The sequence below is a fragment of the Chelonia mydas genome, chromosome 7, assembly GCF_015237465.2.
Source record: "Chelonia mydas isolate rCheMyd1 chromosome 7, rCheMyd1.pri.v2, whole genome shotgun sequence".
Taxonomy (NCBI): domain Eukaryota; kingdom Metazoa; phylum Chordata; order Testudines; family Cheloniidae; genus Chelonia; species Chelonia mydas.
In genome coordinates, this window is record NC_057853.1 from 6,388,378 (window position 1) to 6,415,871 (window position 27,494).

The following is a 27,494-nucleotide window of genomic DNA, read 5'->3' on the forward strand; positions in this document are numbered from 1 at the left end:
TTTAGAGGACTCTATTCAGACACAGGCATGAGTAGCATCTGTATTTCTGTGATTTTACAGTATTACATTTGACACTGCATTATGATGATGGATGACGTCAAACTCAAGGAAAACACCAAAGCCACATTTATCTAAAATCTTAGCTCTTGATTATTTGGGGGAATAGATTTTATCTTGTACAACTGGGATCATAACTTCATTTTTGCCAACAAGTCAAAATGGGTTAACCTTGGAAATAGACATCTACAGTTAAATAATTTAGACAATTTTGGGTAACTATAGGGGTGTGGCTCTCTTAATCTTACCACTATACTCATATGCATACTTTGTATGGAAAACTTTATTTGATAATAAAAATAGCATTCACAGACTTTCTCCTTTGTTGCTACATCATATACATTGTGTCTGTTCCAAGGAAAGAAGCTTGTACTGGGTAAGTCCACGTCTACTTATACTAATGTTATGTATAAACCCAATAATTCAAATAAAGCTATGAACAATGTAGTATTTATATATGCATAGTGTTTTATAAAAAAGATTGGCCCACATACTGCTTTTTCATCAACACAGGAAAGAGCATTATGTCTCTAGCACATTGCAAGAAATGATGATTGAAGAACAGACTGCATACAAGTGCTTAATAATACACAAGCAGGCCCACCATGAAGAAAGAAATGATATCCAAACCAACAAAAGCTTTAGAATTACTTATATAGTCTCCCATTTTAAAACAGCTTTACATACCTGATTCAGTTTACATTAAAATATATTCCCATGAATCAATTTGTTCCATTTTCAGAAATATAAACACTTATCACATTCCTCACAGCTAAATTTCATCATAAATTCTCTTTTATACAAGAAAAAGGCAACAGTTTTATTTTTTTTCAACAGGCTCTATTAATTACAATTTAAACTCTGTACACACAATGATTGGCCATCTTTTCATTTTTTTTTTTTTTTTTTTTTACAGTACCATGGCAACAACAGTGATAGACTTGCAATGCTTTTGTGTTCGTATGGAAAATGTGAAACAGTATACATGTATACACCAATGCACTGTAAAAAGCAGCAGTTTACTTTAGTGGTCCAACAGTAACGGCAAACATTTTGGCTCAGCTAGGCAGTAATCCATTAAAATCCTAAACCGATACTACAGCAGACTTACCACACAACTTGCAAATTTAAAAATACAACTTTGAAACTTGCATTTTTTTTTTCTTTTGCTGCTGTTTGTAGATTCAAAATTACAGCATAACCAGCATCTAGGCTTTCACAACCAGACCCTTCTACTGATTGCCTGTGTCCTTATGTGCCCTTGACAGGTCTCTCTTTTTTCGTCTCAGTAGGAATGAACCAGTAAAATAAAACTTGAATATCTCTATCTATCTATGTATAGACACAAAGATTTCCAATTTGGCAAAATAAGAAAAGCCCACTGGTTTAGACTGAGCAGAAGGACTATACCTGCCCTGTGAAGGGAGAACTCATTCCCCTCAAACTTCACTGTGTCTTTATCCCAGTATCCCAATGCACTACTCTTCTTCAAAGCAGACCAAACAATACCGGACTTGCTCAGATTTCTGTCCATATACTTCTAGTAGTTGAGTAGGGCTCCGGGGCCACTTTCTTAAAGGAATATTGTAAGTGTTGCTGAGACTAGCGAGAGAGACTGAGAGTCAACGTTTGTGTGCTACACAGATTTGGCCGCTACCAGCCTTTTGCCTTCACGCATTCTTGAGAGGGGGCCTAAAAGTATAAACTGTTCATGGAACAAACTATAAATTCCTTCTCATAAGTCATCTTGTGCTGTGTAGGTTTTTGTATAAATATCCTTCATTGAAACAATAAGTCTCTTCAAACAGTACTTGTCATTTTAGGAACTTTTTTCTTTTTTTATTCCTTCAGCAGGAGTGCTCCATTCCTATTGATATGCACATTTTAATTCCTCCTTCACCCTTTATAAAAAAAAAAAAAATCCTCTGACTACCTTATATTATTGGCTGTCCCCATTTAATTATGGGGGGGAGGGGGAAGTTGCCTAATAGAGGAATTTTTCTCCAGAAATCTACAGAATATGTAGAAACAAAATTTTATAATCCTTTAGGACCATTTGGCAAGTAACTTAAAAAAAAAGAATACACTTAAAAATACTTTCTTTAATATTATACATCAGGCACAACACTTTGTATATATTTTTGTTATAAGATTTCATCTGCATAAAACGTTTGCTGCTATTCATAGGATCAGCAGGTGTCTGATATTTCATCATTTAAGAAACTAAGATAATTTCAGCTTTATTACCCTCTTCTGAGAGCCTTCAGCACTATAAAGGCTGGAATATGGCTCTGTGCATCGGACGAGTACCTCAGATGCTGAGATCAGTGCTGCACTCTTTGTAGGGTTTCCTTCTCTGTTCAGGGGGGTGTCTTTTGTTGGTATCATATTTCAAACTGTGTTCTTCCCTCTCTCTGTGGCCGACTCGCTCATCCTTGATCCTTTTGTCTGGTGACCTCTCCCTTCTTCTGTCAGTTGACTTTGCCCTCCGTTCAGGTGAGCTCTCTCTTCTCTTCTCTGGTGATTTTCTTTGATCCATTAGTCTTTCGAGTGACCTCCTTCGCCTGCTTGGCGACGCATCCCTTCTGTGAGTCGGTGACCTTTCTCTTCGCCTTTCGGGAGAAAGGTCTCTCCTCCTCTCGTGTCTCTCCCTCCTCTCCAAAGTATTGTCAGCACTTCTTGTCCCTTCCCTCCTTTTTTCAGGAGATTTCATTTTTTGTCCATTTACCACCATTCTCTCTGGTTGTCTATCTCGTCGCCTTCCTGGTGACCTGTCCTTTTTTCTGCCTGTTACACTACCACTGTTTTGAGAAGTTCCATTCCAAGTGTGGTGTTCATTGGATTGTCTGCTAAACTCTCTGCTGCCTTTTGGATCTTTAACATATGTCCGCTTGTCCCCATGTTGTGATGATTTGTGAAGATCTGGTGGATAACTGGACTCCAATGATGGGTGTTGTCGTCGGTCAGATGGCATGTTTTTCATTTCCGATACATTTTGTGAACCTGTGGCGGGACTGTTCCTGTCACTGCTGGGGTCTGGAAGAAAAACAACAACAGCATATTATTTGGTACAAATGACTTTTTACAGTTCTGACACCATTTATGATTCTTCAGAGTTCATTAGTGCCAAAAGCAAACAACTGTTAAAGCAGTCAGTAGAAGACTAACTGAAGCTTTTGTTAATTTAAGTGTAACTGCAAACAATGAGTTATTGATTAGTACTGGTGCTTCCCTTTATTAGTTCCATTTTAGTCCAAGTGGCTCTCATCTTTATGCTCTGCGCATCATGGGATATTTTATATTTTTCCCCTGGTCCAATTTATAATGCTTAGATTAAAATAAGTTGTTTCTAGTGAAAAAAAGGAAGGTTTGCGGTTTTTAAAAGGATGTAGCTCCCAAAAAGAAGGGCCTTTTAGGAATTGATTATCACCTTTTAAAATTATTTTTAAAGACATGCCTTCTTAGAAAGAGTTATAGTTTGTGTGATGTTTCATTTTAAATGACTAAAAGTATGAAATAATACAACTGATCTCTATGTTTTGAACCTATAGCATAATATTTTAATTAGACTATAAATAATGTCATTTCCATTTTTCAAGAACTTCAAACGTGTTACTAAATCTCATTTAGTCCTATTACATTATGAAATAGTAGTGGGATAGTTTTGCTTTCACCACAATTTAGATGACAACAGAAGTTATGATCTTTCCTTATTAAAGACATGGAAAGATAGTCTAATACGTAGGATGAGTTTGATTTAACACCTATTCTCCTGTTAATTATCTCACTGCCATAAAACAGATCTGAACTACCTTCAAGAGCCAAACTGCAAAGCAATGACACTGTGCTGCAGCTAAGCTAAAATTACTCACATCATCCGTAACTGATGCTTATGAATGATTTATCACATATATGGCAAACATTAAAGTAGTTGCACTGACAACATGAGATGCAGATTTCTTTTTCTTTCTTTTTTTTTTTTTTTTAAAGTATCTTCTGTAAGAGAACTCTGCTGGCGTTAAATAAGTACTTAGCACACGTCCTGAATTCCATTTTGGAGAGTCACCTACTTTAAGTAAAGTAGATGGTCTTGATGACAATGACTGAAGAGCCAACAAACCACTTCGCAATCCGGAATCTTTTTTTCACTCTTCCACAACACACATGCTAAATACTCAAAATTTTCATTTTTCTTGTGTGCAAGCTCTTTTATTTAAACTTCTCTCATCATTTTTTTTTGTGCGCGGGCCATTATTTTTATGATTTACAGATGAAAAATACCGTGGCAACTCATGGGAGTTTATTTGGTTTGATTTTTAAAATCAAGGTGTGGGAAGACCACCCCATTTTTCCCCAGCTTTCTTGCAATCTGGCTATTGTACAAGGTAAGAGCGAGGCTTTAAACACGTTCGGGTAGTGTACTTACAATTCAAAGAATGCAGGGGGCTCAGAATGAATTGCTGTACATATAAAAATATAGCAAAGCGGAAAGCAATATGAGGGAATTAGGCCACAGCACAGAAACACCTAATATTGATTTTAGCTACAAACCGTAGTTTGATTATGGCCCGTAAGGTAGAAGCAAGGCTCCCCGAGCTTGTCATTTCTCATACATGCAGCGATATTAGGAGGTATCATCGCTGAGGAAGGAAGAGCCCAGCACCAAGAAAAGTAAGAGAGAGAGAAAGAGAAAAGTAGAAAATTTAGATTCCCCATAACAAAGATGAAAGAAAAAAATATCTACATATTTTATCTTAGGATAAAGAACGTTTATTTTTCCAGTATGATTGTCTAGGCATCACCAAGGGTAAGACTGGAAAGACGGCAGTTGTTATTATAGTGACATAATTAGACATCTAAAAGGTGATTCAGTAACCCAGACAACAGATGCATCCATTTTAAAAGACAACTGCAACAGCGACACAGAATGTCATAGAAAAACGATTAACAATCAAACAATAACAAAAAAATAAAGTCCACCAAAGACCACAACATTAAAATTAAGTACAAAACTCATTACAAAAATATACAACCTCAGATAGGAGCACGCTCCAATCAAGTCTGAAAAATACTGGAACTTAACATTATCCGAGAAACCACTTGCGACTGAAGAAATCAAGCCCAAAATGTTACAAATGTATATGTGTGTAAATATATATATATATTTACTTTATATATATATTTATTTATAACAAGTGCAGCCCCTGCATGTTAAATACTTGCTTGAAAACTCTATGCTTAGCAGTTCAACGTATTATTAGCCAAAAGAAAACTGGTACTGGATTTTCATCCTCAGTGCAGCAGACATATGCTTTAAGAAGTGAAGCACACAATTTACAGGACATTTATGAAGTCTAGCAGTACTGTACATCGAAAGGAGTAGGAAAAGACAGAAGTAGAAAAAACATTACATAATTTTAGTGCTATTGTTGTAAACCCACAGTTTCCTTTCTATATTATCGACTATTTTAATTGTTTGAAATCTATATTCTGATTTGGTCAGACATTTAGATTCAATTCTGATTTATAAGCAGAGAGTAGAAACTCTTGAACATGGTACAGTAAATTAAAAAAAACCTAGTTCATGAATTGTGCAGAATGTTCTTTTGTTTTGTTTTTACGTAATGGAGTGAAAGACGTAGAACTTACTGACACAACAAAATCCCAGATAAGGGAAAAAAGTATAAAGGGCATCCCTTCAAAATCAGTTTCTATAGAAACTTTAAAGACCTTTGGTTGGCGGTAGCCCTGCATTGAGGGCATAGTTTTCAACAATTATCTCAAATAAATAAGGCATAATAATAATATTAAATAGAACACTATGCTAAGCCACTCATTACTCTCCCTAATCAGCTCCAACAGGCAGGTGTAGAAAAGGACTTCAACTGCAAATCTCAGCAGAAAAGGAAAAGTAGCACTTTTCCCTCAAAACAGACTCTAGAAACCTTTTCATAACCTCCTAACTTTTTCAGAATTTACAAATTAATGACTTGACACCAACAGATATTTTAAGGGGGAAAAAGGACTCAGAAGGGCCAAATTCATCTGTTTTTGCATAAACATTTTGAAATAACTTTATAAATATTTACACATTAGTTGGAGGCAAAACCCATTAGCTTTCTTGGCATTCATGCCCAAGGATACAGAAAAACTAAGGAAAAAGCCTAACAATAAACTACTGATTGAAAATAATTCAGGATTCCCTTTTTTTGGTGTTGATTCGAGGAAAAGAGTTATTTTGAGATAACAGTTCAACTGCTGAGACAGTTTGGCACAGCTCAGTAATACTCCTTGTTTGGTTGGACAAGACAATGCGGTTTTTGTTTTTTTCTCTCTGATCACCAAAAATACTGCTTTGATGATCTTGCCTTACACTGCGCCCAAGTCCGTGGAAGCAAGCAAAGGATGAAATGTGTAGAAAATTCAGCACAAGCGAGGCAACTAACCATATGTTGCAAAGGTTGGCAAGACACTGGTGAGAAAGGAAAATAAAAAGCATCCCCGCTTCAGATCTTGAGAAATCATTCATGGAGTGATGCCAGGAAAGAAAGGAATGTTTTCATAGTTTGACCCACCATATTCTGGTACAGAGCCATCTCCACGTTTCAGAAACAGGCGGACTCTGCGGCCACCATTTTTAATCAGTTCTATGGCCCGAGCATGCTTCATGTTCTTGGTGGTTTCCCCATTGATCTCTAGAATTTCATCACCAATCTGTCAACATGATGAAAGAGCAGAATCTAGGATTAAAATCAGGCCTTCAGCAGAAGAATGCCACACCTTGAGTATGTCACTTAAGGGAACATAGTATTTAACATATTGGTTTATGTCTAGGAACTTTTCTCACTTGACTGTACATGCATGGCATGAATCAGTTAGCCTGGTTTAGAAATTCAAGAATTGATCAGGAAAGGAAAACAAAGGTTGTGGAATAGACCATCAGCACTCTGGCTACAGTGGAACTATGTTGAGTTACATCAGCTATCTGGTGCTGTAAGTTTATCCTTAAAAAAAAAATCTTTCCAAATATTAACATTTCTTGCATTACTTTTTGAAAGAAGAGAATACACTGGTTATAAAGTTATTAAATAAACAGCATAGCAGGCGTGCATGTTGTCTGCAGACCTATAAAACAATGATGGACCTCTTCTCTGAGAACCTCTCAGTCAATCCCACAAAAACTTTTGCATGTGCTTAATTGTTGGAGTGAATGGGACTACTCACATACCTAAAGTTAAATTGGACCTGCCACAACAAGGTATTGCATATACAGGGTAGGTAGAGGTAGCACGTGACGTCTCGGGTTATAACAGTGAAAAATTATGCAATACTTCAGTAACTCACTAGTGAGTGTGTTACATAAGCTCCTCTCTGTACCTTGACTGTAGAGCATATAAATCTGTTACAGGCCCAGCTAGGAAATTTTAGCTCCACCTCTAGCAGCTCATGCTTTCAGCTCTAGAGGTTCCTCGTTCAATCCCCAGTGTGTTGGCCAAGATGGCAGCTTATCACACCTTCTTTCATGCATGAACCTTGCTAAGTTATTTAAAGAAAACTGAAACATTAACATGGGGATAATGTCTGGAATAAGGGCTGGGGTGGGGACAGCAACTGATTGAACTTCAAAAGATGGGGGTCAAATAGAAGCCAACATATGGAGCAAGTGCAGCTTCTGACAGAAGCCAGCTATTGATAGGTTGGTAAGCAAGATAACAGAGATTATGAAAATGCCTTTTTCTCTTGTCATTTCATTTCACGGTAGTTGGCAGGGCAATAGGATTGGCAGTGAGGAAGGAGTCCCTACAATTTTCAAAAAAGTTCTTTTTTCAGAGTAGCAGCCGTGTTAGTCTGTATTCACAAAAAGAAAAGGAGTACTAGTGGCATCTTAGAGACTAACCAATTTATTTGAGCATAAGCATAAACACCATCCTATACCGGAAACCTACCGACCGCTATTCCTACCTACATGCCTCCAGCTTTCACCCAGACCACACAACACGATCCATCGTCTAAAGCCACGCTCTACGATACAACCGCATTTGCTCCAACCCCTCAGACAGAGACAAACACCTACAAGATCTCTAACAAGCATTCTTACAACTACAATACCCACCTGCTGAAGTGAAGAAACAAATTGACAGAGCCAGAAGAGTACCCAGAAGTCACCTATTACAGGACAGGCCCAACAAAAACAATAACAGAATGCCACTAGCCATCACCTTCATCCCCCAACTAAAACCTCTCCAACGCATCATCAAGGATCTACAACATATCCTGAAGGACGACCCATCACTCTCACAAATCTTGGGAGACAGGCCAGTCCTTGCCTTCAGACAGCCCCCCAACCTGAAGCAAATACTCACCAGCAACCACACAACACACAACAGAACCACTACCCAGGAACCTATCCTTGCAACAAAGTCTGTTGCCAACTGTGTCCACATATCTATTCAGAGGATACCATCATAGGGCCTAATCACATCAGCCACACTATCAGAGGCTCGTTCACCTGCACATCTACCAATGTGATATATGCCATCATGTACCAGCAATGCCCCTCTGCCATGTACATTGGTCAAACTGGACAGTCTCTACGTAAAAGAATAAATGGACACAAATCAGATGTCAAGAATTATAACATTCATAAACCAGCCGGAGAACACTTCAATCTCTCTGGTCACTCGATTACAGACCTAAAGGTCGCAATATTACAACAAAAAGACTTCAAAAACAGATTCCAACGAGAGACTGCTGAATTGGAATTAATTTGCAAACTGGATACAATCAACTTAGGCTTGAATAGAGACTGGGAGTGGATGTGTCATTACACAAAGTAAAACTATTTCCCCATGTTTATTTCCCCCCCCCCCCGCCGTTCCTCAGACATTCCTGTTAGCTGCTGGAAATGGCCCACCTTGATTATCACTACAAAAGGTTTTCTCCCCCCTGAGCCCCGCTCTCCTGCTGGTAATAGCTCATCTTAAGTGATCACTCTCCTTACAGTGTGTATAACACCTCCTCACTGTATTTTCCACAGTATGCATCCGATGAAGTGAGCTGTAGCTCACGAAAGCTTATGCTCAAATAAATTGGTTAGTCTCTAAGGTGCCACTAGTACTCCTTTTCTTTTTGCAAAAAAGTTCTTGCAATTAATTCTGAATAGTGCAGCAGTTTTTTAAGATTGTCTCCCTACTCCCCCGCCCCCTTTGGGATGCATGTGTGCAAACCTCTACTGACTTCAATGGGACGCCAACACAGCACTCTCGGAGCAGGAATTGGTACAACAATGGCACTTCAAATCTATTCTTATTATTGGAACAAGTCAAAAATGGTGAAAAAGTTTTTGAAAAAAACAAAACAAAACAAAAACCCACTACTTTTGTTGCAAATAGATTTTTTTCCCCAACTCTCTTTTTGTACTTACCCTCATCTTTCCACACCTCTCAGCTGGACCATCCTCAGCTAACCGCAACACGTAGAGATCCATATTATACTCTCGGCCACCTCGCAGGCTAAAGCCAAATCCTTTGGCTCCTCTTTCCAGTTCAACGGTGTAAAAATCTTGGTCCTGCTAGAGGGAAGACAATTTGTACAGAACTGAACAAGAAGTTGAACTCTGTACTATTGCCGGGTCTGGCAAATATTTAACAATGGACATTAAATCATCTTAATAAATATATTTATATATATCTACAAGGTTTGTTCTCATTCAAAGACAAAGGCTTCTCATTGCTCCTAAAGACCCAAACTGTGATTCAAAGAGTGTTTGTTAATGGTCTGCAAAGAGCTGGCTGGTCCCATGGTGCTAGCTACTCCTTCTTGTTAGCTGCTGGCACATTCTATTCAAGACTACTAAAAAGGCATGCAATTCTTCTCTACACAGCAGAGTAATTGCTGTATTACCACAAAGATGCTTAGCAATCAGTAATGAGAGTGGTTATCACTGCAGTTGCCAGTGGGAGGGGAAGTATCCATGAAATAATCTCTCTGTTATTAAGTTGTGGCCTATACTGTGATAAACCCGAAGAACCCATGCTATAGCCCTCTTATCAAACTTTGATTTCTTTTCTTTTTTCTCCCCTGAATCTGTCATTTGGCGCACAGTAATACCTTCAGGCTAGCCCCCTCAAAGAACACACTCCAGTAAACAAACACATAAATTATTACTGTCATAAGATATTTAATTGTCTTTGTTTTTAATCCTGATGCAGCTCTGTGTTTGAAGTGTTTGTCATATGAAACAACATCAATGCATATTAAAACTCTAATCAGTGATCCCTCTTTCACAGACAAACTGGAGGAGGGAATCTGGCCTCACAAGATAAATTTTGTAGGGAGAACACTTTAAGCACAACCCTTAGCAGATTAGAACCACATTTGCATGGTAAACCAAGCAAATCAGAAAGGCATCCCTTACCTGTGCTGCCTGGGGCGGTTTGAAATCAAACTGGGATTCCTGCTTTGGTTTTGTGTTGTTCCTGTTGAAATGAATGAGAGAAAGGAGGAGAGAGGGGAAAAAAACAACTCATGGGAAATGAAGATGACTCACAAATAACCAAAGAAATAGCACACCAACATGCTCGCCTCAAAGAAAATTAGCAGACCTGGGTTCCTGGGGCATCTGCTGAGGAGTATGTGTGGTTGTAATTGTAGCAATTTTTTCAGCATTGGTCAATAAAGTAGCATTGGAGGATTCTGTAAAACAAAATGGTGCTCCTTGTGAGAAAAGATCTTGAATCAGAGAATTCATTCAAAGACAAATGCATGCTTTGCAATGGGATTTCACTGGGAAGCATCAAATACATTTTTTAAGAACGTGCCTGAGAGGGAAGCGCACTGGCTCATCTTTAATAAATTCAGTAGTTGAAAGGAGAATTTTGTTACTAGGTAACGATTAAGTATTTATCTCAATACACACTGTGCAACGATTGCCCCCAAACCCTTATATATATAGAAAGCCTTTGATAAAAAAAAAAAACAATAGGAAAATAAAGATGATAGAATTTCTCTCAGCCTTCTATAAATGCAGCCACATGCAACAGCACTGCAGCTATGCATCTGGAAGGGCGTTTTAAACAAGAGTGGCACACTGGAATTTTACATGACGCTGACAGTCGTCCTTGCTTGACTTTTTCTAGTAGTTGTCGTTAGACACAGAAAATTCCACTACAGCCTCGCTTCTGCCCCTGTGATCCTTCTAACAGGAAGTCTTTTAAACACTAACCTGTCACCGCTGTTACTGTATTCTGTGCTCCTTCAATAACAAAGAAAAGTCTTGAATGTTCAAGACATTATCTCTAAATCCATTGCCAATGAAAAATTAATTAGGGGTTGGGATGCCTCAATCAGAAATAATGCCATAGCGTTGTAAATTGTAAATGTAAATTGTGTATAGCAAGATGTCCCACTAAAGTAATAATATTATATTTTTATGTAAATTGGATTTATTCTCCAGCAACCACATTTCATCAGCATTTTCATTAATCTCGAGGAAATTCCGAGAAAAGGCATACAAGTAGATCAGAAAAATATTTAGGAAGTTTGGGTTAGATGTGTTCCATTATCCACTTCAGTATTGAGAGCTAAGGTTAATTTTTAAAAAGTATAGGCTAATTAAGGCTCATGGAATATTTTGTTGCTTGAGCAGCAACACATATGCCAAATCTTAATTACTTCAAAAGTCAGAAGATCATTTGGGTTATTTTTATAAGAACACTAAAATAGTCCATAACCCACAACGTAGTCAATACTGTCTCCATCTGAACAGATACCTTTAAAGTTTTTGTTATGGGATGTATTGAATACAGGCCTAATCTAAAACTTATTGATGGCAATGATAGTTTTCTATTGACTTAACACTTTGGACATGATCAAAAACACATGGGTTTCCACATCTCTCTTTAATAGTTAACCAATTGCGCTGTTCAAATTCTTACTGTTCATTAAAATACAGTCTATTGCACATTCTATGCTCAATGTAATACACACTCCTTTGGAGTGGCATAACTTGTACCAGACACACACAAAAACTGAAGGGTGAGATTTTCAAAGTCCTCAGCATTGGCCTAACTCTGCTCCGAGTGAATCACAGAAGCATAGAACTGGAAGGGACCTTAGGAGGTCATATAGTCCAGTCCCCTGCACTCATGGCAGGACTAAGTATTATTTAGACCAGGGATCGGCAACCTTTGGCACATCCCTCGGCCCACGCCGCTTCCTGCAGCCCCCATTGGCCTGGAACAGTGAACCGCGGCCTGTGGGATCTGCGATCAGCCGAACCTGCAGACGCTGCGGGTAAACAAACTGTCTCAGCCCGCCAGCCTGATGGGCCACATGTCAAAGGTTGCCAATCCCTGATTTAGACCATCCCTGACAGGTGTTTTGGGTTTTATGGGGGTTTTACTATTACTTCAGTAGGAGCAGTTAGGCCAATTGTGATCTAACCCAATACCCTGATTTGAATTCCCACAAATTTTCTGGGGGCAAGGGCTGGAATCTGAGTCCATTTTGGGAAGAGGCCTGGGATATGAATTTTGCAAGTGAGAGAAAAGATAGATTTGTGGCTAAGTCATAAAAATGAGAGACTTGGCTCCTGCTCTGCTACAGATTTTCTTAAAGGTTTTAGGCAAGGCACGAACGAGAAGGACTGGGGGGGGGGGGGGGGGCGGGGGAGGGAGCCATACGAAACCAAACCATATATCCAGATACAAATACTCTTGAAGCATTGTGAGTGTTTGAAATCTGGATCGAAATTAGGCCCTTTGCAACGTTAAGTGTCCATGATCCTATGCACTCGCCGTATGCGTATGTTATACTGATCCTTATTGAAAGTGGTGCTGGACAGCTTTAGAAACTACAAAATGCACTAAGTGCATACACTCTCGATGAAAGTTAAGGGATAAGCTCAAGAAAGCATTCATACATAGAGAGAAATTCCCATGTATCTACAGGATTACAGTCATCAATAAGTGAATAAAGGACTTGAAAATCTTTGAACTCCTCCTTGCTTGGCCATTTAGGAAAGTGCTCACTTGGAAGTCTTCAGAAGTGAGTGTTTTTTGAGGAAAAGTCATCTTTAAAATGGTTATAATAGATGGAACCAGTTGCACACTCTTAAAGATGACATTCAATATTTATGTTTATGTGAGAGGAAGTGCTGAGAGTTTCAATGACATTTGTTTGGGAAATCAGAATAAACAAATACATCCACCGTTTATGATAATTATGATTTCTGAAGCTAATCTAAACAAACATGTTGAGAACAGAAATCACCAAAAGCACCGGGAACACATGATATTCAAGGTACAGATGGAAGCCTGTTCCCTATAGTCAAGAGCAGTGAGAACAGTTGACTCAGTGAATACAACAGTAATATCTAGGATTACCTTTTCAGAAAATCTTGATCATTAGAAAAGACTTCCCCCCCGACTGTAGGTAGTTACAGTGTCTTACCAATAATAAATAATCAAATAAATACGCAGTACTTATATACTACGTTCCCTGTAAGCTGCGTGGCCACAGGGCAGACTATTTAGCACCGCGCAGGTGCTCAGGGAACTCGCCTGGCTGAGACCAGCTGCAGCCAGGGTGAGGGAGCTCGGGGGAGTCCTCTCTGCCAGCCATAGCCCTGGCACCTCCTGCACCCCAAACCCCTCATCCCTGGCCACCCCCCAGAGCTCGGATCTCCTGCACCCCAACCCCCTGCCCCAGCCCTGTGCCCCTCATTCCTGGCCCCAGCCCAGAGCCTGTACCCCCAGCCGGAGCCCTCCCCCTCCAACCCTCTGCCCCAGCCCGAGCCCCCTCCTGCACCATGAACCCCTCTTCCCTGGTCCCACCCCATGAATTTTGTTCTGTGCACCAATATGAACGTGATGTGTCACACATCACCTCCATATTGGTGCACAGAACAAAATTCATTCCGCACATGTGGTGGGGAAAATTAGAGGGAACACTGCTTATAGCGTGATTTTTATCCAAGGCACATCCTTCCCCTTGCTGGCAGGGAGAAGTCCACTGAATACCATGGAGGTATTCTTTCGAAATTATTAGCATGAATCCAGCTGGTGTGGGTAACAATACCGGTGAAGAACAGTGTGGGCCTAGCACGGACCCTGGGAATGCACCGAGTTCGCTATCCCGCTCTGAAGCCTATGCTGCACTGTCATCACTTCTATTGTTGCCTGCGCTAGTTGGATTCACACTAGCTCAGGTCAGCTAGCCCATGAGCAGCTTTTGCTGTGTAGACATATCCTGTGCCCTTGTAAAAATGGCATACCTTCCCCTGCTGGACAGGAGGCCTAAGGGCTATTTTCATTCCTCTGAAGGGCTACAGTCCGAAGTAACCACGGTCTAACATGGCTGAGCTTACTGATTACTTTAGCCTTGTCTGCACTGACTCTTAGTTTGCGAATGGGCTTTCATTCATAGATTCATCAGTGTTAAGGCCAGAAGGGACCATTATGGTCATCTAGTCTGACCTCCTGCATAAACACAGGCCAAAGAATTTCATCCAGCAATTCCTTCCCCAAGCTTACATCATTTCTGGTTGAGCTAGAGCTTTAGATAGACGTTCAGGCTTGATGTAAAGAATTTGAGTGACACAGTATCCACCACCTCATTAGGTAAGCTGTTCCAATGATTAATCATCTTCACTTTTAAAAAAATGTGTAGGTAGTGATAAAAATTCTAGTCTGAATTTGACTAGCTTCTCCTTCCAGCCCAAGTTAACACACAAAACAAAACACCTGGCTCTCCAGTAACTCTAAAGTCTTCTTTCCTGCCTAACCATGTTTGCATTACGCTTCTGTCATCTGGTATTTCTCCCTGGTGATTCTGAAGGAAGTTCCCTATCATGCCAGTTTGCATTAATGGAAGGTATGTGCCTCAAGTAAAAGAAGAGTGATTTGAAGATGATGGCTGGAAGCTTTTCTGGAAATGTATCTAATGCTGGGATTGTATTTTATTGCATCGGTTTATTTTATTTTAAACTATAGGACACCTTGTAACAGATGTTCCTTTCCCCACTAACTGGGTGGGTGTGGTTGGAGAGAGGCTGAGGAAAGGAAAGTGAAATGAACTGTGCTTGTTGGGGGTGATGCTGTCTGGAGCCAGCCAGCCTTGTGCAGAGATACGCACTCCTGCTTGTGGGCACTGGCTGCATTCAAGAACTGTTGGATTTTAAGACAACATGGTCTTGTCTAATTCACTTGGGCATCCCTGAGGCTACAATCTGCTTCCAAAATAAAATGTTTCTAAATTGTACTGAATTCAAAGAGCACACAAGCCACATAAACCTTCCATTGCCATTTTGGTATGACATGAAGACTGGGTATAAACAGAATACAATAACCTTGTTCCTTAGGAGGTCATGCTAAGAATATCAATCTTAGGTACTGATGAAGTTCCATGACACGGTTCTGGGTCTATCTTTAGACCACACTAGCATAAGAGTTAGTAATTGTCAACAGATGTGCAGTATTTTTACTAACTTTTTTATAAAAAGGCTCGAGATACAAGGCAAGCAGCCTCCCTGAATAATTTCTACTGTCCTCCCTGCTTTGAAATGAGAAGAGCCACCTATCTAATTGACTTAAAGGTTGTCTAGATTTACTAACTTCTGTAAGAACCGCTATATCATTTGCTGAAAGGCTGTTTGCAACGTTTTACTTTAAAACGTTGCAAACAGCCTTTCAGCAAATGATATAGATTGCCTCAAACCACCTTTAACGACAGAGATGGCTCTCTCCACTGCCACCATCAGAAAGCTTTGCTAAGTCAAGCTAACTCAGTGGGTACTCACCAACAGGCTCAGTACTCACCAACAGTACTCACCAACAGTACTCAGTGGGTACTCACCAACAGTACTCACCAACAGTACTCAGTGGGTACTCACCAACAGGCTCAGGGATGAAACAGACAGACATTGCTTCCAGTTTTGTTCCCACGCCAAACACTCATTCCCAGTGTACTACACATTTTCCCCTACCCTGTAAAGATTTATGCATGCGACTGACTGGATGTACTGTAGCAGTCCCACCGCTTTCACAGACAGCTTCAGTGGGAGCACTCAGGAAGGTGTAAAGTTAAGTGCATGCAGGATCAGGGCCTAAATTAGTAAAGATCAAAATAACTATCTAAAATATTTGAAGGCACTATGGGCCAAATTCTGCCCTTGGATAGATATGTGCAACTCCCATGGACCTCAATGGGCACTATACAAATATTTATGGGACAGAACTTATCTACATATACACATACATACGAATGCTTTTTATTCATTTCCTGGCTTGGACACTAGTACACCTTGGTTCCTCCTATTCTCTGCCTGCAGTGCAGGGTAGTATAGGCTCCCCTGTGTGCGGTGATACTTTGGTCTCATTTCCGTTGCTGGGCTTAGTATGCAGGGGCTGGATGTTGCTGGTGGCCTGTGATATCCAGGTGGTCAGACTAGATGGGCTTGTTGGCCCTTCTGGCCTTAAACTGTAGGACTTCCTCAGAGGCCCTAGGAGTATCACGCAGTTAAAATAACTTCTTAAAAACTTTTTAGTTTCATTAGTAAGCGATGCCACACTTGTGATCTTCTCATGATATTTGGCTGTGGAGAAAAGCTTGAAAATATGACCCCTAAAGGCTCCAAATCCAGAAGGCAGATGAAAAGAACCCAACATGTATTTTTTTAAAACCTCATTATTTTAAAGCAAATCTCTCTTGATATTTTTTGGGGGGTGGGGGAAGGGGGGCTGTAACATGACTTTTGAATGCTTGCTGAGTAAAATTGACAAAATCACTTTGAACTGCAAAGTGCAAGTGAAAACAAAGGCCTGCATTCTGAGTGACACCAGTGTAAAGATCATTCCCTTCTTACTTGGCACTCCTTTGCCTTTCTTTCCTTTCAGCTTGGAATGCCTTTAGAACAGCCTTAGCTGAGCACTGCCTGCATGTCTTTCTCCCAGCTTAAATATAGTTAACGTGGTATGTTGGGTCTCCCATAATCCTGTTGTGTGTGTTTGGGTGCACACGGCTGGCATGCTTCCTACACACACACACACACACACACACTGACTGGCAGAGTATGTGTGGGAGAGAGCAAATCCTCTCTTATGTGAAGATGCTTAAACCATTCAAGATTTTTATAACTCAGATGTCAACGTCTCTCAATTTTGTTCAGTTGCCGGAACAAGGTAATGAACCACTTTTCTCTAGGTCTCTATTCAACATTGGCACATACAGGCCAGTTCAGATTCTGGCCTATTTGATTTATAGTCATTTCATTATTCACGAATACTCAATTCACTGGAAGCTGCAGAGGATCACACAGAGTTTGACCTGTTGCTTAGCAACATAAGGAACAAGCCCTGAAACGTAAAGAACATCTCATCCTAAATATAAGTGGTTTATAAAGACAGATATTTTCTGGTCTTAATCAATTTAAATTTTTATAACTAACAGCACTGCAATCAGGCTTCTTGGGTAAGGCATGAATTTATGGTTCAGGTTGTGATTTTCAAAGGAGTCTGAGAGTACGTCTACACTGCAAAGAAAACCCTGTGGTGTTAAGTCTGAGGGGCTGGGTCAACTGACTCAGGCTCGCAGGACTTGGGCTGTATGGCTAAAAATAGCAGTGTAGACATTCCCACTGGAGTTGGGAGCCTCGGTTCGGAGATCTGATGAGCGGGAAGGGTCTTGGAATCTAGGGTCCAGCCCAATAGGGAACACCTACTCAGCTGTTTTTAGCCCTGCAGCCCAAGCACTGTGACCTGGGCTGTGACACTCAGTACTATGGGTTTTTCTTTGCATTGTAGACATACCCTTAGAGAATTAGGCACCACTGAATTTTTCCACTGGAAATTGGACATGCGACTCCTTTATGCTCCTTTGAAAATCCGTGGCTCAATTCATAGTTTCTCTCCAGCTCTCTAAAAATATTCACTGCCATAAACTCTGTTTCATAGATACAGAGTACAATATGGCTTGTGTGATGGACACCAAAGCAAAAGTGACAGCAAAATGTTTCCAGTCAGACTGTGGGGTGAAAAAACCTCATGTTAATAGTTTTCATTGCAATGGGCTATCTTATTTGAGCCAATTTTTCCTTAATTGCACTCTTTCTTCATTTAATTGAGTTTTCTGGACTGCAAATAATATATTGCACGATTCTCAAAATGCTCATTAGGATTGAATAAGGGCCGTCAAATGCTATAAACATTGATTCAGCTTGACACGAACAGGACAGCAGGAGAGAATTTCTACAAAGAAAATTCAGACTACAGACCAATCCAGAGCATACAATTTACAGAGAATCAATACAAAATATGGGATTCAGAATCATAACAATTTAATCCTACTATAGAAATATCCCCTATCCCTAAGCCTTGTTCTTAATGGTATAGTCAGGGATAGGTGTGGGAAAAGAGTTTTTCCCAATTCAATCCTAGGGCTTGTCTGCATGAACATTTAGTTTGCAGCAAACTGGGGTGTAAATCTACCCCATTCTATCCTGCCATGCACAAAGTGCTTGTGTAGACCCTTTTCAGAGTAACAGCCGTGTTAGTCTGTATTCGCAAAAAGAAAAGGAGGACTTGTGGCACCTTAGAGACTAACCAATTTATTTGAGCATGAGCTTTCGTGATAGCAGGGTAGATTTACATCACAGCTTGCCACAAACTAAGTGGTTGTGTTGCTAAGCCCCTAGGCATGATGCAGATCAATTAATTGTTTTTAAGCACTCTATGACCAGGTCTGGCCCCAGCTATCAGGCATATTAAAAGTAATTCCTGGGACAATAAAATTTGGGGACAGTGAAACCCCATCTAGGTGTAACTCCTGAACCAATCAGTTGTGAGCATCTCAAGAACCAAAGTCACCGAGCAAAACCATTTCAAACTGCACTGAGATCATTCCTAAAGCAACTTGCCCTGAATAAAAACAAAGCTTCTTTTCAAACAGCTTAAATCATGACAATGTGTTTATCCCTTTCTGTGATCCCTTTTGCTATATAGACTGCTTGTGTATATGTCAAACTCAGGGACTTCATGCCTTACAGAGCATGCATCCTCTCCCAAATATTCTAATGCAGTATTATCACCGCAAAAATCAAATAAAGTTTCAAAATCCATAGAGATGTGGGTCATATTTACAGAAGGTAGTTTAAAAGGGACAGTTGGAGGAATACAGGAGGGAGGGGATCTTAATTTCTGACCAGACTTAGTGCCTCTAGTTTTTTTTTAAAAACTGATTTCCAGTTATAGGGGGGTGAAGGGAGAAAGGGGATGGGAAGAAATATAGTTGTGTGACAGTGGCAAAACTTCTCAATGCTAACTCCAGCCTGGTGGGTTGAGAATGGAAACCTGCAAGTCTGTGCAGCTCAAAGTGACATGAAAAGCCAAAGAGAAATAAAACATTTGGATGAGACAGAAATGAGCATATACTTTACCATCCCCTGGAATGATGCGCAGAGTAACAGTGTTTCCTGCTTCTTTAATTAAGTTGACAATATCTGAATGCGATTTGTTGGTGATGGAACATCCATTAACAGCCAAGATCCGGTCTCCTACTTTCAGCTTGCCACAGCGGTCTGCGGGGCTCCCCTCAATTATCCGACCTATTTTGTGAGGCATGGCCACACATGCATTTCCTGCTTTTGTATTGGTTTTGTTTTTGTTTAATTGTTTATATACATGGGACAGCGGTGAAGGGGAAAAGGAGAAAAAGGGTTGAAAAGGGAAAGAGAAGGTTAAGGGTTAATTAATTAATGCACCAAGCAAAAGTTATTAAAGGATAGCATTGCTGCCACTGTTCAAAACATTGGCAATCAACTATACGAGTGCAAAGTGCTTCACCTGAACTTACTGCCGTTACAAGTAGGTGTTTCCTACAGGTGGCTAATCCACCAAAACTCTGACCCCTCATTTGGTTACAAATGGTGAGATTTTGAGAGGCTACAACTGCACTCAACAGTCCAAAAATAACCCAAATGAGGTTTTATTTTTGTACTGCAACCTTGAAACTGCTGGTAGAAAACTCAACCTTTGCTGCTTGCAGGTTACATCAGTCAGCATCTCTCATCTTTATCTCAGCCAACTGCTGTTCAAGCTTCTGCCAATGTTTTGTTCTTTCTCAATTTAGAAAGATAATCACTCTATGCCTAATAAGGAGTGTGACTCCCCTTTTAACCACAGAGATCTATTCTATCAATGCTGCATGGGTAAGCAATAAGACATTGTTTCTTCCACAGTGAACAAAGGAAGCACTAGGCAAGGCGCAGGACCACTAGAAATGGGCCAAGACTGACATACCTGACCTGCTCGGTACCACCAACCTCCTCATAACCATTTGTTAACTCTTCCCATTTTATGATCTTAAAAGGCATAGGGTTGGGGGTGGGGGATGGGGAGGAGAGGGGAAATGAGGCACTCCTGATTTAAACAGCTCTAAAACCACAGGCAGAACAATCCAAATATCTAAGAGAGCTACATAGCAAGAGCATTTTGTGAGGAATGCATTCCAGACTCAGAAATGTCTTCACACCGCACACAATCACTTGACCTTGTACGGGCCTGAGCACCACTGAAATCAAAGTGACTGGAGGACGCTCAACACCTTGCAGAACTGAGCCTCGAGGACACAGAACCCGGGTCAAACAAACCATCTAGCTTCCTGAAACTGCAGTCAAGCCCAGACATGCAACACATGATAAGTGGGGCATGAGATTGTGAGGCACGCAGTGACCACTCTGCATCTAGAATACATTCATCCCCAAAAGGCAGCTCTGTGTATATGCTGTAATCATTTATTTTATTAGTAGTTTTAGAGATACACACTGCTACATGGGTTACAGTACCAAAAAGACCATAAAGAAGAAAGGGCTAAAAAAAGCGGGATATGACAAGGTGGGAAATGCACGCTCATCACCAGCAGAAAGGGTGATTAGAAATGGGATGGTATTTCTCAATAGCGAGCAAATTCCTCTCTCGTACAGACAACCATTGGACTGCTCATTTCAGTGGATGTTTTGTGGGCATCAAAATCAGAAATTCATTTTCAATCTAACCTATTTACTGATCACGGATGACTGACCTCATGCTGAGGTGACCAGGGAAGTTTTTGAATCAGTTTGGCCCATCTCTAAAGACCACCCATGTGAGAGGTACAAAAAACTACAGGTTCGAGGCAAGCACTGCATAGCTCAGGACAAGCATCTCATGCAGAATATTAGGAAAAAGTTCAATAAACTCCAAAACTCAAGGAAAAACAGTCAAAGGTCAAAACATATCACCGTGGAAATCCTACAGAAATTATATTACAGCAGTTTCATTTAGTTAACATTTCTGGTTCAAGTAAACAACTTTTTACATTATGACAAAGTTCCTTTATGGAGAAAAAAGCACAGTATATCTCACATCTTGTAATATGTATTTTACCATATATTTTAAATACTTTTAAGTACATAAAATCTCTCTCCATATTCAGTTTACACTTTAATAGATCAGTGTGCTTTCGTATAAAAATGCCTAGGACCAAATTGCAGTTTTGAGGTACTGAGGGACACGTGGGGCTGCCCTCCTCCAGAAGGAGCTTGGGGATGGACTGTACCTGAGACACTGTCTTCACAACTCTCTTTTCCCCCTAAAATTGCACTGTAGCAGCTCTACCAGTGCTAAGAATGACTGCTCTCGAAGACATGGTAGTTAAAGCACCTTCACTACGCTCATGCTCTCACCAGTGACAGCAATGGTGAGAAATTTTAGGGAGAAAAGGCCAGTACAGACAAAGCCAGCGAGAGGCATTTCTTCCCCAAGCTTGCCAGCGCACCTGAGGAACATTGCAGGTTGCATAGGATGGTGCAGTCTACTTGGCCTGGTGTGCCCAACCTGCTACACAGGAAGGAGTAGAGCTACTGCTCTGCCTCCTCTTTTCCCCTCCTAGTCTTTTTGGAGGATGTGTGTCCTGGGAGTGCATATGCAGAGGCGGGTAGTTTCTATACTCCCCTGAGCACAGAAGCCAATATTGCCCCTGGCCTCATGCAGGGTATTCGTTTCCATCACAACCTTACTTCCATTCCTACCATACCCATATCCCAGCACAAATGCCGTCCCCACTATCTGTCATTCCTTTAATTAATTATTGTTTCAAAAAAAACCCTCTTTAGCTATGCAGAAAGAGTTACATCTTCCTGGCAAGATTTAAATGGCTCGGAGGGGGTTCTTCAGAGATGCATGCAGGTGCACCTACGTGGACACATGTACCACACCGGGCTCTCTTAAGAAAGCACAGGTAACCAAATTCATTAAGCAGCATACAGACAACAGTGTCATGTCAGCTGCTCCTTTTCCGCTATTGAAATGAAGTGTGTGTTTGGGAGAGGGAGGTGGGAGGCAGCAGGAACTTAAGGAGATGAGCTTTCTTTTTGATTTTATGGCAACCACTAACATTTTAGCAGTTTCCAGATATCAGCTTGCTCATCCCCTTATGGTGAGCCAAGAGCATCCCTACGAACCCCAAAGAAAAGCTAATCAGTGTAACAGTTGCTATTTTTAAATGAACTGGATCTCCACTGGTAACAGGGGGCAAAATTTCAACCATTCAGTTATTTCCCTCCTGCAATATCATGTGCCCCTTCTTCACAGGTTCCCCCTGCTATTTGATGGACAGCAAAATCCAACCCAGGGCACGTGGTTAACACACCACTGCAAACTAGCTCTGGAGTGCACTCAAGGAGTTCCAGTCATCGGCACTGGTGGGTGGGGCTGTTTACAATATCCATCTGCGTTTTTTAATTCACTGTTGAGCAAAACCCAGGAGGCACACACCTACTAATGCTCAGCATTCAAGGAAGTTATTAATTACACAAATCAAGGCTTGTTCATGAATTTTAAATGATTTAGATCCTAGCTACTCTTGACTGCCCAACACCATTCAAACTCTTGTCTCATTCGAGGTGCTTGGACAATTCCCAGGACTTACCAAAAGTTGTCCCTGCCTCGGGCCTGCTCACTGAGGACACAATCACAAAGCCAAAGCCTTCATTTTCTCCCCGGCGGATTTCGACGTCGTACGGCTGCACCACGGTGCTGACCACACCGCTTCCCCCGCCCCCGCCACTGCCGATGCCGCTGGTGCTGCCGCTGCCCGAGCTCACAGTGTTTAAGGAGTTCTGGCTTCCCTGCGGGGTCCGCTTCTCCTCCGTCAGGGAAGCTGGCTGGTTGCTGCTGTGGTGTGAAGAGGCTGGAGAAGGGACTTCGTTCTCTGCTTTTGGAACTGCAGAAGAAATGCAGGATTCTCACTGAACTGTCTGCAGAGCACACTGTTTTTAGTATTACAAACGTTCGGCGACAGAAACATGTGCCTATGATAAATGGCAGAACAGGTCTATTTTACTGTGAGCAGATGACTGGAACTATTTACTCTGCGCACCTTGTACTCAGTCATTAGCAGCGGCTGCCACCAGGTTGAAACAAGACGGAAAACACACGCGTGGCAGGCGTGCAAATGCTTGCATGTGGGTGCAGTAGCACAACTGAGGCCTTGTCTTCACACAGAAGTTTCACTGATTTAACTGAAGGAGCGATGTTGCGCTGAGTTACACCAGTGCAACTTTGTGTGTGTGGATGCTCTACACCGTTTTAAATCTGGTTTACATTGGTTCAGCTTGTCCCTGTTAAATACCACCACACTACACATTTAGTTAAACTGGAGCACCTTTGTACACATTCCAGGCCTAAGAGAAGATGCAGGGTTAAGTACCACTAACTACCTAGATTGCACCACTTGTATATTATAAAGCTGCCCCCATAGTTAGGGGAGAGTTAGAGTCTTGCTAACACACATAGCTCCAGAGCACATCTGCCATAGTAAGGGATAGTAAGGCTTAGCTAGTCAGGCACAGGAAGGGATCATCTCACTGTTGCATGTTTGTACAGTGCCTAGTACAACAGGGGTGTAGTCTAGGCACTACAACAGTACAGATAATGAACAACAGAAGTTGTAGGTGGTGTTACAACAAAAGCAAATTGTCATTAAACAACATCTTAACGAATAAAGCCAGACAGAAAAATGTCAAGCCATCAATGGACCACGCAGATATAAAATGCTTAGAATGCGCTTTTGAACGCCGTTACCCATCAAGAGACGAAGACAAAGGCACTGCACAAATATTGGATATAAAGCAAAAATGCAAACATCGCCCTGTGCAAATCCTAGACTCTAACAATCTCAAACCCTCTCGACACAAGGCTAAGGGGAGCAGTAGGGGACCAAAAGCTCAGACACAACATAATCTAAATCTTTTTAAGCCAGTTTCCAGCCTGGATTAAAAAAAATTAACAAAAAATCCCTACCTCTATAAAACCCACCCTCTATTTCAGGCTCTACACTAGTAATGTCAAAACACCACTGTATTTACTCTAGGGTTGCAGACTGTTTAGGCAAATAATTTATGCTCAACTAATACTTTCAACAATGTAGCACAAGTGAAGAAATAAGCACTTATTTCACATTGCCTGCAAGAAGCCCATCTGTGGTTCAACCTGTAAGAACATGGGGCAGTTTTAGAGTGGCTGTGAAAGCCTTAACAACTTGTATGTGTTTATTTCTCAATCTGAAGGTTACTTTGATGCTCCTTTAAGCTTAAAATACCTCACTCCCTGTTCTTCTGCTGAGCCCTCACCCTGAAGATCTATTTCACATCCTCTCTGTCTAGAAATGGCCCCAGATCAAAATACCAAACCTAAACTCCCTGAAATTTGGGTGCAGATAAAGCAATTTCCCAGTGCTACCAGTCAACAGGAGGGATACATAAATCAACTATCATCCAGAAGGCTCTTCATCATGAGCTCGCTAGCTGCATTGTCATTTTCTTTGACAATGTCTCTGTTTTTTGCCTCACCCAAGCCATGTTCAGCAGCAGGAATGGTTATATTTTCATCTTGTATCAATTTGGGAACACCCTAGCTTTTGAACATGGTGCTCACACAATGAAAAAGGAGAGAAGAGTTTCAAACAACTGTACTTTGCCTCAGTCTTCAATGGTCACTCAAGGACAGAACTGAAGGGATATGCTGAGAGGAAACATGGTCCAAAGGCTAGGGAACTGGACCTCTGGAGACCTGTATGGCAGTCTTGTGTGTGAACCTGAGCAAGTGATTTTCCCTCTCTGTGCCTCTGTCCCTCTCCTCTGCCCTGTTCTGTTTTGTCTATTTAGATTGTAAGTTCCTCAGGACAGGGACAGTCTCTTACTGAGTGTCTGAGCATCATGAAGCTACCATATACATACAAGTAATGACAACAACAACGATTCGTGTTAGTGAACGGCTTTAACAGAAACCTGCACAAGGACCGAAGAGGCCCAGGCTGCATACAAACAGAGAATCTTGATTCATGTTTAACCAGAAAGAAATCTATATTTAAACAATATTTGAACAGCCAAAATAGAAAATAAAATAAAAATCAACACAAAGGCTGAAATAATATCTGCATCCATATCGGTATTCCCATTTTTGCAAGAATATTAGGAGAAGGAGCTTTTGATTGTTAGCAAGCAGATCACTGGACCCAGATTGAAAATAATAAGAGCTGTGCCCACACGGTCACATGACAACATACCTGTGTATACCACTTTGCGCCTTACAGTTAGATTGACATGACCTTGCTTGGCAGCCTGTTGCATAAGCTGGACTACAAGCTGGTGAGATTTTCCGACAACAGGTGTTCCGTCCACACAGATCAGTTCATCTCCAGATCTCAGACGACCGTCGGCATCAGCAGCGCCCACTGGTACAATGTGACCAATGTAAATCTGATTAATTTAAAAACAGCGAGAGAGAGAGAGAGAGAGAGAGAGAGAGAGAGAGAGAGAGAGAGATGTTGAATGAGCATGTACCCAACAATCAGTTCGACAGCTGGAAATCACAGGAGAGCAGTAATGAGATTTGGAGCCTCGGTCTGAGTGTGACCCAAATCAACAGCATCCAAATGACAGTAACATGTGTCAGTTGTTCTGTACAGAGGCCTCTAGTAAGTAACCGTCCAGGTGTTAGTAGACACCTGTCCACATCATGAAATCATCAAAAAACTACTGGCATATTCTGTTTCTGCTATTACTATTCCATAACTTTGTATCAGATCCCTCACTCTCTACAGATAATGCACTTTGAGAGACATGCTTTATAAAAAATGCTCTATAATACAATAGAAAGATGATTAATAGTATGGTCAGTCCTGCCAGGAAGGCCAAGAGGTGAACTGAGACTGAATTATCCTCTGACCTGTCCGTGAAGTCCTTGAGCCTGATTCCTCCCTCATGCACACCAATTTCAGTTTAGCCCTACTGAGTTCAGGGCATTTACTCTGGCATGAGAGAAAAATCATGCTCCATAAATGGGCAGAAATGTGACAGGACAATATACAGAAATTTATATTGCTGCTCAGTGAATAGACAGGAGCATTAGGTGCTCTTAGTCTGGCACCTTTCACGGGTACTAGATTCATGTTTAAGAGGCTCAGAGAATGTGTGTGTTTGCAGGTGCGGGAAGACTGCTCAAAGGTCAAATACAACAATAAAAGAAGCTGTATTGGAAGATCTCTCTGGATCTAGGCGCATGGGGGTGGGTGGATAAATCTAGGGGTTTGGTTTGGCCTGGAATACAGATAAGGACCAACAGTGAAGTTCAGAGCTCCCCTCAAATTTTAGGGGTGTTTGGATGTGTGGTGTTAGCTTAGACCCATCTCTCATTTTAACAGAGACGCTGTTTGCATAGCACTGCATGCGTTTTTGCAGTGATTCTGGAAGGTAACACTGGTTAACATAAATCCACTTTTTAAAAAGCACTTACAGGTTCTCCAGGCTCATTTCCACCTAGAATCCTAAACCCAAAGCCCGTTTCCTTTCGCCATAGGAAGATATCCTGTTCTTGATAATCTGGAACTGAAGGAAAAGGAGGAAAGGAAATTATTGTTACTTCTAATAAGAAAAGCACAGATTTACACCCAAGTCCCCCCGAGACCTCTCAATTTTGTACTACTAGAAGTGATAAAACTTTGAGATAGAAGATGCACTAACAGCCCAGTTGCGCCTTCCTCACTCTCAGCCACTAGCACCCTACTCCATACGCTGTCCCACTGACAGCTCATGTGGTCAGGTATAGCTCACCGTGAGTAAGGATGGCACAAGTGGGCTTTGCAAGGCAAAACAGATTGCAGTCGCTTTGCAATGATGAACTAAACAATGATCTACAGTACCTGCATCACCGTGAGACTTCGGATGAAAGCAAACTCATTCCAAAAGAGTTCCCAGATCAATGCTCAAATTACACACCTATGGAACTTGATCCAACTTGTGGGGCTTTCTCCCTCAGCCTCCTTCTCTTGGTTTGACTGCAGGAGGTGGTGATTAGGCCTGCTGTATTTATTAGCTGTGCTGCTCTGGCACTCGTGCTTTTTAA

The 27,494-nt window shown here is 41.1% G+C and overlaps 1 protein-coding gene across 50 annotated transcripts in view; it reads right to left on the reverse strand.

The window, feature by feature from the left end:
• Nucleotides 1–322: 322 nt before the first annotated feature.
• Nucleotides 323–27,494, reverse strand: part of MAGI1 (membrane associated guanylate kinase, WW and PDZ domain containing 1) — a 477,139-nt gene continuing 449,967 nt past the window's right edge. For 9 of the 50 annotated variants that reach the window (XM_037903469.2, XM_037903478.2, XM_037903496.2 and 6 more), the window contains 9 exons: nucleotides 26,886–26,977; nucleotides 25,657–25,849; nucleotides 23,020–23,313; nucleotides 19,490–19,693; nucleotides 10,662–10,752; nucleotides 10,475–10,535; nucleotides 9,482–9,628; nucleotides 6,633–6,771; nucleotides 323–3,093 (listed from right to left, as the gene is read on the reverse strand). In XM_037903469.2, coding sequence (XP_037759397.1) covers nucleotides 2,369–3,093; nucleotides 6,633–6,771; nucleotides 9,482–9,628; nucleotides 10,475–10,535; nucleotides 10,662–10,752; nucleotides 19,490–19,693; nucleotides 23,020–23,313; nucleotides 25,657–25,849; nucleotides 26,886–26,977 — 1,946 coding nt within the window. In that variant the 3' untranslated portion in view covers nucleotides 323–2,368. Of the gene's footprint in view, nucleotides 3,094–4,608; nucleotides 4,698–6,632; nucleotides 6,772–9,481; nucleotides 9,629–10,474; nucleotides 10,536–10,661; nucleotides 10,753–19,489; nucleotides 19,694–23,019; nucleotides 23,314–25,656; nucleotides 25,850–26,885; nucleotides 26,978–27,494 lie in introns of all 50 variants that reach the window. The other 41 variants (XM_043550820.1, XM_043550828.1, XM_043550822.1 and 38 more) reach the window with 13 other exon arrangements.